Source organism: Tachypleus tridentatus, chromosome 10, assembly GCF_004210375.1.
Source record: "Tachypleus tridentatus isolate NWPU-2018 chromosome 10, ASM421037v1, whole genome shotgun sequence".
In the NCBI taxonomy this organism is placed as follows: Eukaryota; Metazoa; Arthropoda; class Merostomata; order Xiphosura; family Limulidae; genus Tachypleus; species Tachypleus tridentatus.
In genome coordinates this window covers 14,684,096-14,697,081 of record NC_134834.1, presented here as the reverse complement: position 1 = coordinate 14,697,081, position 12,986 = coordinate 14,684,096, and the positions used below count along the sequence as shown (strand labels likewise).

Below are 12,986 nucleotides of genomic sequence, written 5' to 3'. Positions count from 1 at the left end.
AGTAAACTGTACAAAGTTACAAAATGCATTATAAATTGTGCTTAAGACAATTCTATTTCACACATGCCACACTATAACCTCTATCAGTGCTCCTCATGCTCGAAGAAAGCCATCTATTCACCAAGCACGTTCTATTCTCTTTCCTCATGCTACCAACTTTAGCCATGCCAGAAAGAACACTGTAAGAATGTGAGCAGTCCAACAGAATGTGCCAAATATTCAGTACAAGACATTCTATTCACATCAAAATACAAGCAGTTTTTCTGAAACCATTTCTCAAAAGATTTTTTTCTTTACACTGTGACAAAAATAATTAGTTTAATTCCAAATGTTTCATTTTTCAGTGACAGACAGAAAGTGCTGATTTCTGTAACTCTAAAGAACTTTTAAGTAGACATTTTTATTTAAATAAACACAAACTAACATAATGAAACAAAATACAATGGACTCCAAATACTTATTTGAATGAAAATAATGCGACATTCCATAGCAGATACTAGTCATGCTAAACTAATGTGACTATGGCAGATTAATGTGAGATAGAAACTTGGTGTTAGTAATAAGCAGAAAATGTTAGGCTAGGGACATATTGTTAAACGATGATAAACAAATTAAAAGCTTCTGAATTATACTCACATGGACCATTATTATGACCTGGGTCTATATAAGAACCAAAAAAAGAAAACAATTGTAAATGAATCATAAATAAACTTAAAATAAGGATAAATTAAGAAAATTTGGTGTGTTATTTATTTATTTTTACATATGGGTTTTCTTTTGTTAAAAGTGACTCTCTTAAACCAGTCCATGCAATACTCTTCCAAATATAATATACAAAAACTATATCGGATTTTATTTGGATAAAAACACAACACTTTATATCTCTGTAATTTAGATATGAAAAAGTGAATGCTATATTGTGTAGGGGAGGTTAACTTAGATATTGTGTGTTTGTATGTATATTAGATGTTCACTGGATACTTTGTTTCTTATAATAAAAACTCTAGTATGTTAGTTCACTGGCTTCCCAAAAGTGTACCATGGCTGCCAAATACTTTACTGTTTATATGAAGCTTGGGTCAGTAAATGTTAAGGCACATTTCACCAGTAGATTTAGATATTGTGGGCTACATTTTATAATGAATGAATGAAAACAGAGAAAACACAAAAATCACAGAAAATAAATCTTAAGATTCTGTTGTAAAACAAATGTAAATAATAAAACATTTATCTTCAAACATATAAAGAAATCCTTTACCATTCTGATGTACTACGAATTAAAGTGCATTACCACTCTGAAGTACTATATCAGAACATATTACCACCTTGAAGTGTTACACATTTAAGTATATTACCACTCTTTACCACTATATCAAAACATATTACCACCTTGAAGTGTTACACATAAGTATATTACCACTTTTTACCACTTTGAATTACTATATCAGAACATATTACCACCTTGAAGTGTTACACATTTAAGTATATTACCACTCTTTACCACAATATCAAAACATATTACCACCTTGAAGTGTTAACATTTAAGTATATTACCACTCTTTACCACTATATCAAAACATATTATCACCCTGAAGTGCTACAAGGAAATATAGTTTGAATTTAAAGAGATAACATTAAGCTGGAACATTTATTGTACCTTTCACAATGAATCAATGGTACATTCAATTTCTATTTTAAAGTAACATTTTGCCAGTTTTATAGCAACTGACCCACTAAACCTAAACTTTATGGTGATGTTAGGGTTTTTTATTAAAATATTAATGCTGTGAAAGGAACTGTTACATTTTATGTTCAGAAGAAAAAGTTAAAAATAACTTTAAAGAAACATGTAGAAATAAACTTAAAATTCACATGGAAAATAAAAAAAGATTACTGGTGTTAATGTGAAATGCACATATCTAGTTCATTTTAAGTTCACTGAATTTTCTCAATAGATGATTACATAATCTTAAGTTCTTCCATTTAACTGAACTAAAATGACGACTATTTACATAAAAAATGTTTTAAAACTGTTAACAATATGCATCAAACTGATGGATGAAATTAATGTTGAAGGAAAAAAGTAATAATTAAATGACAAAAACATGCACAATATTACAAAATAAACATTAAATGTTAAATTAAACAGTGTAAGTTACTAATAAAACTAATTTGAAATACACATTCTGAAAGAGATGTTTTACAGTTTTTGCTGCATAAAATTTATGAGGTCTTTTTTAAATATTTCAAAATTAGATACATAATTGTCAAAACAACCATAAAAGTTATTTAGTAATTTATTAAAACTGATGAAATGTCAAACTTACTAAACTAAATATTACATTTGATAGAAAAAGCAGTACAACTGAAGAAAACAAACAGTTGATAACCTGTGTCTTTGAAGTACATAAGAAGCTTTCACCTAAACCTAATAACATTGTCACCTAAGCCTAATAAAATTTTCTAAAAACTGTGACCTCAATTTTTGCAATTTTGTTTTACAAATGCAACATTTATTTGTCAGTAATTCTGCTTGACACTACTAATATACAATTTTTGTTTAAATAACTAATGGAGTAAACTTACAACTTGAGACAGAACTGTTTCAATAACAACACTAGCAAACACAAGCCCCAAGTAACATGGGCTATCATATCAACAGTTCACTAACAAGTTCAACAGGAGAGATTTTCTCTCTTTTCCCCAAGTATTTCCTTTATAAGACAAGTATAATAAAAAAATTAATTTTATAAAGGCAAATAGCATCTAAATATATACATAATGTAACCAAATATGGTAATAGCAAAAGTATTAATGTTACAAAAAGGTTTTAGTTTGTCAGTCGAGTGCCCTAACCACTTGACCATGCTCGGTCACAACAAAAAGTAGTGAAATGAGAAAGTGAAAACTACAAAAACTAAATTATTTAAATTTTAACCCATTAGCTGCTGGTTTACCTTAGGGGGTACTGTCTACTTCCCGCAACTGAATGTGAGTACACCTTTCACAGTGTATAGCTTGCAAAAATTACCTACATTTTAACCTGTTGACTGTCAAGTATTTCAGCTGCTACGGCAGCTCCTATACCGGGGTTTTTTCAGCAAAATTGAGTAATTTTCAAAACAAAGGAAATAAGCAACAAATACTATTTTTCTCCAAGTTGATGGTCACTTATCATCATCTTCACTAACATCTGAGCCTTGTATTTCCGTAATTTTCAAAGAGTCTTCAAAATCCGAATCTTCTGAATCACCACTGCTATCTTCAAACTCCGAACCAAGTTCAAACTACAACTCTAATGCTTCTTCATTTTGTAACTTTTTTCGTGACGCCATTTTGGATCGAAAGTGAAACAATTTGTGAGTAGGTCAAATGCATGTATGGTGCTGACATCTAGCGTTGAAGTTAGGTATTACTAAGAACGAATTAACTCGTCCGTGGCACTGTGTTACCGATCGGCTTGGATGAGTTATCTCGTCTACGGCACAGAACAGGTTGAGAGCAGCCACAATCAATGAGTTAAGTAACTTAGTTTTTGTAGTTTTGATTTTATCCTTTCAATAGTTTTGAAACATTAAAACTTTCTATATTACTATGACTAGATAGGTTACATACATACTGATGCTTGTATTCATAATACTTACAATTTTTTTTATTAGCTATATTTTTGTGCACCAGCAATACTAAGAATTTGAACAATAAGTTTTGTATGCTTTTCTGGAAAAGTTACTTACTTAAATGCAAATTTGTTAAGATAGAGAAATTCTGTTTCACTTCATAATAATGTAGGCACATTTATAGCTACAATAAGATTTAGTATTATTCAGCCGATACTGTGAAATAGTCATTTTTAATATTCAGAGTTTAAAGATGGATTTAAAAAGGGGATTTTCATGACCTCTGTGTCATGTTTCAACCCAACCACTACTAGTATTATCGTACTTGGTGATAAAGAATCAAATTAGGTGTAACTGTTTTTAGAAGAGGCTTAACATTAAAAAATTTTTGTAGCAACTTCAGTGTTACTTTCAACTTGTCCACATGAAGTACTGACCACTTGCTTGTGTTTAAGGACGACTCTAAAGTGTTTCAACTGAACCCATTTCTGTATGAATAAACTAAGTGAACTGAAATCAGTTTGAGTAAACTAATTAAAAAACCATTTAAATATATACCAGTGTTGAAATCAACTCCAAATTCTTCATCATCGTTTCCTTTAACAATGCTGTAAATCAGCTGGCGTCCTTGTGGACTTTCAGCTGTGATTGAGAGAACAGGTGACTTAGGTCGCATATTTTCTGGTACTGAAACCCTGTAAAATTGTTTTTCAAATGTCGGCATGTTCCTGTTGATCACCTTAATGGGTACAGCAACTTCGCTTCGTAATGAGGGCATCCCTAGAAGATAAATTACGAAAATGCAAATTTAAGTTCAAACTGTAATATTTCTGCTCTTAAAGATTTTTAAAGTCAAAATATTCTAAATATGATATGTTTCCATTAACACTTATTTATGTACAAATAAATTTGATTAAGAATAATATGAATAATTATAAACTAATTACCTGTTTTTGTTTGTTTTTGGAATTTCGCACAAAGCTACTCGGGGCTATCTGTGCTAGCCGCCCTAATTTAGCAGTGTAAGACTAGAGGGAAGGCAGCTAGTCATCACCACCCACCGCCAACTCTTGGGCTACTCTTTTACCAACGAAAAGTGGGATTGATCGTAACTTTATAACGCCCCCACGGCTGGGAGGGCGAGCATGTTTGGCGCGACTCGGGCGCGAACTCGCGACCCTCAGATTACGAAGCTCACGCCTTAACGCGCTAGGCCATGCCAGGCCAACTAATTACCATCAAAGATTACTCAAATAAAAAAGATTTTTTCATCATAATTATAACTAATGGTTCACGTTTACTTCGTAATTTTTAAAACTTAAAAATATCAACATCACTGAAATAGGCTTACCGTTATCATAAGCTGCTACAACGACATCGTAAGCAGTTATGTGAGGTTTAAGATAATGTCGTAACCGAACTTCTCCTGTTCGACTGTCGATGCTAAACAGGTCTTTCTCTCCTTTCACTAGCTCATAATGTATGTACCCATTTAAGTCCATATCCAAATCAATGGCTTGCACCTACATACAAAACAATTAGTTTTTGGCATTATTACCATTGGAATTTCCATATTAACTTCAACACGTAAAGTTTATACGACCATAATGTACCCACCAGCACTCAGAAGAATAAATGTAGGAACAATTCTTCACCCAGATGACCGAGGAGAACTAATATTTTGGTGGCATTAGTTACTAATACGTTAAATACCTAAATTACAAATGTAAATGAACAAAAATTTAAAAATTCACAAAATTGGTTTGTGTCACTTAAGTTTTGTTTTTGATTTAGTAAAAACATCTGTATGAGTCCCTTCTGTGTCAACAGATCATAACTGAAATTCTAACGTAAAAATATGAGCAAGTTACAAGAATTTATGACAATGCATGAAGGACTTGTGTATACACACACATGAAAATACACAGTTACAGAACATTACTGTGTACTGAGTTAGCTTAATTTATTTAATACTTTAATAGAAATTTAAATTGTATTACTAAAACCTTAGAGTACCTTACCTTGCGAATCAAATCTCCAGGCTGGGCTTCAATAGGTACCACTGAATAATAAGGAAGATTAACAAAGATTGGGGCATTGTCATTCACGTCAAGAACAGTTATTTCTACAAGGACATGAGCTACTCGGGGCACAGAAGTAGCTGCACTTCTTGCTTCTACAACTAGAGTATAACTGTTTTCAGTTTCACGATCAAAAGGCTTGCCGGTTGTTTGGATTGACCCTGATGTTTTCCCAATCCTAAACATACCAGAAGGGTTTAGTATACTGAAAGTGACATGCTCATTTAGGGCACTTCCAACAACAGTTACAATAGTAACTTTTAATATGTCAGTTGTGTTTTCCATAATTGAAGCTCTATAGATACTCTTGGAAAACTTCAGTCCACTATCTTTTGTCTTTTCTACTCTCACTTGAACTTTGGTGCTAGCCTCAAATACGCCATCTTTAGCTGCTACAATCATATCGTACTGGTTCTCCAAGTTTTCTGGATCCCTTATGAAAATCTGACCCGTGACCTCGTTAATAACAAACTTGGCTCCACGATTACCAGATACAATGTCGTATTTAATTCCTGTTCCTGTGTGTGCATCTGAATCAGGATCCTGAGCTTTGACGACGGTTACAGCGACGCCTTTGTAAGTAGGTAAATGCAAGGTACATTCGTACAAGTTTTTTTCAAACTGAGGAGGAGAATCATTAACATCGAGCACCAGAATAAAAACTTCTGCGTTTTTTTCAGCGATAAGACGAGGTTTACCCTTATCTGTAACTTGGACAGTGAATCGAAAATATGTTATTTTTTCGTGATCCAATGTTTGAACTGTACTTATAGAACCTATAGAGTGACAAAACAACATGGAGTTATAATGTTTTACAAAAACACAAAACTTCTAGCATTTATTACAAATAAAACTGAGTGAAGATTACATGTATTTAACTGTTAAACTTTTATATATAAATATTTTTAATTTGTACACATATGTGTGTGTGTTTTACAGGTCATAAGTTACAGTTATCCAATAATTTTACAGCCCTGACCAAAATTATCTGAACAGTTAATTAAATCTGTAGTTGTACAGTTCTCTATCACGAATTTTTCTTGCTCACTTTTATAACAATCACAACCATATACATGTGATCCTCAAGAAACATACATTAGTTTCTTTGGTTTTAACATCTAAAGTCTAAAAAACAATTAAATAATATTTTAGAACTATTAATAACCTATTATATATTCTTTCTTTTAATAGCATATAATCATATACCATAATTTAATTTAACAAGCTGTTAAAGTGAAACTTAATCACCGAGTAGTCGTTACAAAAAAACCTTTATAATAAATATATACAATAGGTATATACAAAACTTGAATCAAAAGCTCCACAGTTAAGATAAGCACAGGGTGTAATTGATAAAAGAAACTAATTTTTTCATAATATGTTTTCAATATTATGATCCTTCAAACTCAACAAAGATGTTTTTCTATACAATGTTGTAGAAAATGACCCAGAACTTAGGATTTTTTGTCAACTTCCTTCCTGTATCACAATATTTACCTTAAGCAGAGGTAATTGTTTATTCTGCTACTAACCTGTGGATGAATCAATTTGGAAGTAAGTACGAGGTAATTTCTCAATAATTTCATAAACCAAATGAGAGTTCAATCCAGAGTCTTTATCTGTCGCAGAGACCACCAGGGGAACACTTTCATTGGTTAACACCAAGGTTCCAATTTCTGCTGATTCACTAATTTTACCATAATAAATAGACTTCAGAAACTTTGGAGCATTGTCATTTCTGTCAAGTATGTGTATAGTTATCACAGTGCTAGCATTCATACTAACGAGATTTGTTGCGTTGACAGTTAAATTATACAGATTTGTTTCTTCGTAGTCCAGTTCCACAGTTGTGCGAAGTTCGCCAGAATGTGGATTAATAGCAAACTTGGCATCGCTATTACCAGATACTATTTCATAATACAACATGGATCGGCTGGAGGCTGCTACAGTAACGACAACAGTTCCAGGTTTATCATTTTCATACAGTTCTGTGACATACACTTCCTTTTCAAATTTTGGTGCAGAATTATCAGGAATCGTCACAATGATGTGAACGCTTGCAGCACTTTCTTTGGGAATTTCTCCTTCATCAGATGCTTTTATAGTGAGATAATACTCTCCCATAAGTTCCTGGTCGAGTTCTTTGGCAACTGAAACAATACCAAGCTTGGAGTCGATCGCAAAACTGTTTCCTTCGTTTCCTGTACAAAGAAATAGAAAGAGAGAGAAAAAAAAAAGGTGAAAAGACGACCATAGGATTTTAAAAACTTGTAATAACTAGGAAACTTAAATGTAAAAATTAAACGATTCAGCTGAATGTATCTCCACAAGTAATATCTTTTGTTGACTTAACACAGATATCTTTTGTAGGCACTAGTGGAAAACATTAAGAACCTTAAAAATTTTCAAAACTATAAGATGGGAAAACTCGGGAAATAGGAATACCTTTAACAATTGCAAAGTTGATATCAGCATTTTTTCCCTTGTCACTATCAACAGCAAACACTTGAACAACAGGGGTGCCAATACCAGCTGTCTCATAAACCTGACCTTCGAACTGAGTGAACAGAAACTCAGGTGCATGGTCGTTATGATCTTCCACATCAACGTGTACACGAGCAAAGTTACGTTTAGCAGGAGTGCCTCGATCCTTGACCATAATGGTCAGAATATGGTGTCGACTCATTTCACGGTCAAGGGGCTCAGCAATGGACAACGTACCTTTCTTTGGATCCATGTGGAAGTGTTTAAGGCTTGAAGGACTAGCACTGTGAACATAATCATTTTGAGAATTTGAATTTTATAATTGCCATCCAATGGTTATTTTTAGCCATTATAACATTCAAAGAATAATACAAAATAAAAAGCACTAAAACTCCATCTTTGACTATAAACATAAAATTCGAGTCTTTGTCTTCTTTTGTTTTAAGAAAGCAAATTAAGACTAGAAAATTAAAAAATATCAAATTCTTTCAACTATACAACTATACTTCAGAGTTCAGAAGAACAACTTAAAGCTTTTAAAGCTGAATTATGATAAATAATTTTGAAGTTTGAAAAACATGGACACAAAAATTGCACAATTTAGAACTAAAAATCAAGCTTCTTCAAAAATCTTGTAATGCAACATGATTGACGAAATTATTATTAAAAACATTCTCCAAATATTATACTTTTTTTAATATCTATTTGTTTATAATTTTAGTTTACACACATACAAACAGATTATTTTTAAAATAAATTTAGCAGAGATTAGAATCAGAAGCACAATGACAAGGTGTATACATAGAGTAACAACCCCCTCAGTGTTAGGCTGCTGGTCAACCTGACTGAGAAACACAAGATATTCAACACAGAAGGAAACAAAGGCTTCATGTCAAAACATTATTACACTTAAAGCTGCATATGTTACACATGTAGTATGGATAAACATAAAGTCAAAAATATCAAAAAAGTGAATGATCAAATTGTTTTATCACAAGAAACATGGAAACTTTCTTACCTCTCAAGCAACTTGCAAAGCCATACAAGACGTCTATTTTAACCTGGATGAGCTATTAGGTACTGTACCTTTAAGATGAATACTTTTTTTGAACCAACAGGTGTCTGTTGCTGACTGATAAAGAAACATCATTTGAAATTTCATTATGTTGGTACCTGTCGGCTTGTCAGTTTTTAAGTTCACACTTTCATTAAGAATTATGCAGTACCTACACAAGAGGATTTGGTTTGGTTTGAATTTCGCACAAAGCTACATGAGGGCTATCTGCACTAGCCGTCCCTAATTTTGCAGCACAAGACAAGAGGGACGGCAGATAGTCATCACCAACCACCAACAACTCTTTAAGCCACTCTTTTACCAACAAATAGTAGGACTGACCGTATCATTACAATGCCCCCACAGCTGAAAGGGCGAGCATGTTTGGGGTGAAGGGGACTCGAACCCACGACCCTCGGATTACGAGTTGAGCGCCTTAACCACCTATCCACGCTGGGCCTCACAAGAGGAAAGCCATGCTACATAAGAAGAATAAGCTACCCCCACCTCCATCATGTTAAAAGTTAAGTTATGCCGGTGGAAAAATGGCAACAAAATAATTACTTTCTACAAATATTCAAATGAGAATACAGAAAATATAATGAAGTTTTCACATGTAAAGTTCTCCTACGTTCTGCATAATTACTGCTTTTCTTACCTATTATAAATTGAGTAGAACAACTTTTCTGCTTTGTCACGATCATCTGCAGACACATGCAAGATCTCCGTTCCTTGTTCGGAACTCTCATTGATGGCTACAGTGTATTTAGACTGCTTAAAAACTGGTCTATGATCATTGCTATATTTCACGTCCACCTTTCGCTGTGAGACATTTATAAACATTTCTATATCATTTTTATGATTGACACAAAAAACTGAGAAAAAATGATATTATCAACAGTTGTCACAACTTGAAGCAACCTTATTTTATTTTGCAGTAGACATTCAGGTAATGATGATAAACCTACTTACTGTTTTTTCTAAGATATTTTAATAAAGATACTTGAAAAGTAAAAATCGAAACCATTCAGTAAACAACACTAAAATTGATGAGACAAAAATTATATTTCTAGGCCTGACTCTTAACCAAAGACTACATACAATTTTTAAGTAAACTTGCTTATGTTTTAGTGCCCAAGCTATGAAATAGATTCATGTTACAAATTTGTTAAAATGTTGTTTAGCTGTAACTTCACAAAGTGTAGTTTCAATTAAAAATAATGCAAGATATCCCCACCTGTCTAAAAAAAGTCTAGCTCTCTGAAATTCTTCTAATTATGCAAATAAATTAACATTTTCAGGAACAAAATCACATTTAGACTAGTTGTAAACATGACACACAAAAAGAAAAATTGCCACATCATGGATAAACACTTGATCGAAAGTGAGATACTGTATCTAAGTTGTATTTGTTATAAAATATAGAACTTTATGTGGGGACAATACATAAGATATACTAAGGTTTAAAATACAATGAAATACACTGTGTATCCATTTACACTTCTACAATACATTCATGAAAACCTGCATAAATAAAACAATAATATAAATGATGTAAAGCCCATTTGTCATCTCAGATTTTTAAAATATTTTATGAGTCTAAACTGTCAATAAAAAAATATTTAAACCAATAGCACCATATCTTTACAAACATATTTGATTTTGTTTAAAAACAAACACAAAACTGCATAAAATATCATTAGAAAATTTTTGATGATAAATAAATGGAACTAGAAAAATAGAAGACTACAAAAACAGACACCATCTTTCAGTTTCATCTGCATTCATCAAAAGAACTTTCTCATAACTAAATACTTCCATAAAATTCTAAAAAAACAAACAATAAAAAACACGAACCATCGTGTACACAGTGTGTGTTCCGTCTGTTACACTGATATTCAAGTTATACTGGCTGAGCTCTTCTCCATTCACGGGTTCTGCTAAAAGAACTGCACCAGCGTCATTCTTCATCATAAATTTTTCATCATCATTTCCACCTAGCAACAAATCGCACAGTTATTATACAAACAACTAAAAATGCCTTTTACAACAGTAATTCTATCAAATATAGTTGCCTTGAAGGTAATAATACACCAAACAAGAAGGTACACAGTATCAGAATTTATTTAGTCTTAATTCGTTTGTTTTTTTTTATTTCACACAAAGCTACTCGATGGCTATCTGTGCTAGCCGTCCCTAAATTTAGCAGAGTAAGACCAGAGGGAAGGCAGCCAGTCGTCACCAACCACTGCCAACTCGTGGGCTACTCTTTTACCAATGAATAGTGGGATTGACCATCACATTATAATGCCCCCAATGGCTGAAAGAGCAAGTATGTTTGGTGCGACAGGGATTTGAACCCGCAACCCTCAGATTACAAGTCAAACGCCTTAACACAATTGGCCATGCTGGGCCTAGTCTTAATTTCACCAAAGCTAGTTTACATGAATTTTAAATATTTCACATTTTAATTGATACTGTCGCAAAATGAAGAAACTTAACCATCATAAGGAAGAAATGCTCGATAGCTATCCCATAAACTACATGTAGAAGACTTACCAACAATTGCAAACCACAATCTGTCTTTATCTTTATCATCTGCTTCAATTAATGTCACCATCTGCTGTATTGGGTCACTTGCAGTTACTACATTGTATGATTCAGAATTCCTGATAACCGGAGGATGGGGAGATTTTTTAGGCCCAGCGACAGCTTCAATCAAAACACGAACAGTTTGTGATCGTTTTGGTTCACCGTGATCACTGGCTTCTATCTATATAAAGAAAAACAAATCATGTGTTATCCGTTACTTGACCCTTCATCTTCTACTGTAAATGCAAGCCATGTGCTACCTATTGCCTGACTCTTGTTTCTATGCAAAAGAAAATCTTAGTCAAGTACTGTTATGTGACGTAGAATCTATACAAAAATACTCATGCAACAGCTATTGCATGACTTGAATCTATATGAAAGAAAATAGTCATTTGATGGCTGTTATCCGATTGTATCTACATGAGAGAAAACAAGTCATTTGTCAGCTGTTATGCCCCTCAATATATGTACAACTTGAAAAAAATAGTGATATGCTAATCAGTAAGTCACTCTTCACAACTAAAAACAGAGAGAGTGAGTCATGTTGGCTATTACTGGTCTTTGTACCTGTATGAGAGAGAGAGACATGCTAGCTATGACATGACTGATTCTGTAAGAGAGAAAATGAGACACTAGCTAGATATGACATGACTGTTTATATACAAGAGAGAAAATGAGACACTTGCTAGCTATGACATGACTGTTTATATACAAGAGAAAATGAAACACTAGCTAGATATGACATGACTGATTATATAAAAGAGAAAATGAGACACTTGCTAGCTATGACATAACTGATTCTACAAGAGAGAAAATGAGACACTTGCTAGCTATGACATGACTGTTTATATACAAGAGAAAATGAAACACTAGCTAGATATGACATGACTGATTCTACAAGAGAGAAAATGAGACACTAGCTAGATATGACATGACTGATTCTACAAGAGAGAAAATGAGACACTAGCTAGATATGACATGACTGATTCTACAAGAGAGAAAATGAAACACTAGCTAGATATGACATGACTGATTCTACAAGAGAGAAAATGAAACACTAGCTAGATATGACATGACTGATTCTACAAGAAAGAAAATGAAACACTAGCTAGATATGACATGACTGATTCTACAAGAGAGAAAATCAGACACTAGCTA

General features: G+C 33.0%; 1 protein-coding gene across 7 annotated transcripts in view; it reads right to left on the bottom strand.

Annotated features, from left to right (window-relative positions):
- Positions 1-12,986, bottom strand: part of LOC143228768 (fat-like cadherin-related tumor suppressor homolog) — a 218,393-nt gene that overhangs the window by 47,526 nt on the left and 157,881 nt on the right. For 6 of the 7 annotated variants that reach the window (XM_076460102.1, XM_076460098.1, XM_076460097.1 and 3 more), the window contains 9 exons: positions 11,796-12,009; positions 11,094-11,233; positions 9,895-10,058; positions 8,144-8,466; positions 7,231-7,899; positions 5,639-6,474; positions 4,969-5,140; positions 4,176-4,397; positions 637-660 (listed from right to left, as the gene is read on the bottom strand). In XM_076460102.1, coding sequence (XP_076316217.1) covers positions 637-660; positions 4,176-4,397; positions 4,969-5,140; positions 5,639-6,474; positions 7,231-7,899; positions 8,144-8,466; positions 9,895-10,058; positions 11,094-11,233; positions 11,796-12,009 — 2,764 coding nt within the window. The remainder of the gene's footprint in view (positions 1-636; positions 661-4,175; positions 4,398-4,968; positions 5,141-5,638; positions 6,475-7,230; positions 7,900-8,143; positions 8,467-9,894; positions 10,059-11,093; positions 11,234-11,795; positions 12,010-12,986) is intronic. The other variant, XM_076460100.1, reaches the window with a different exon arrangement.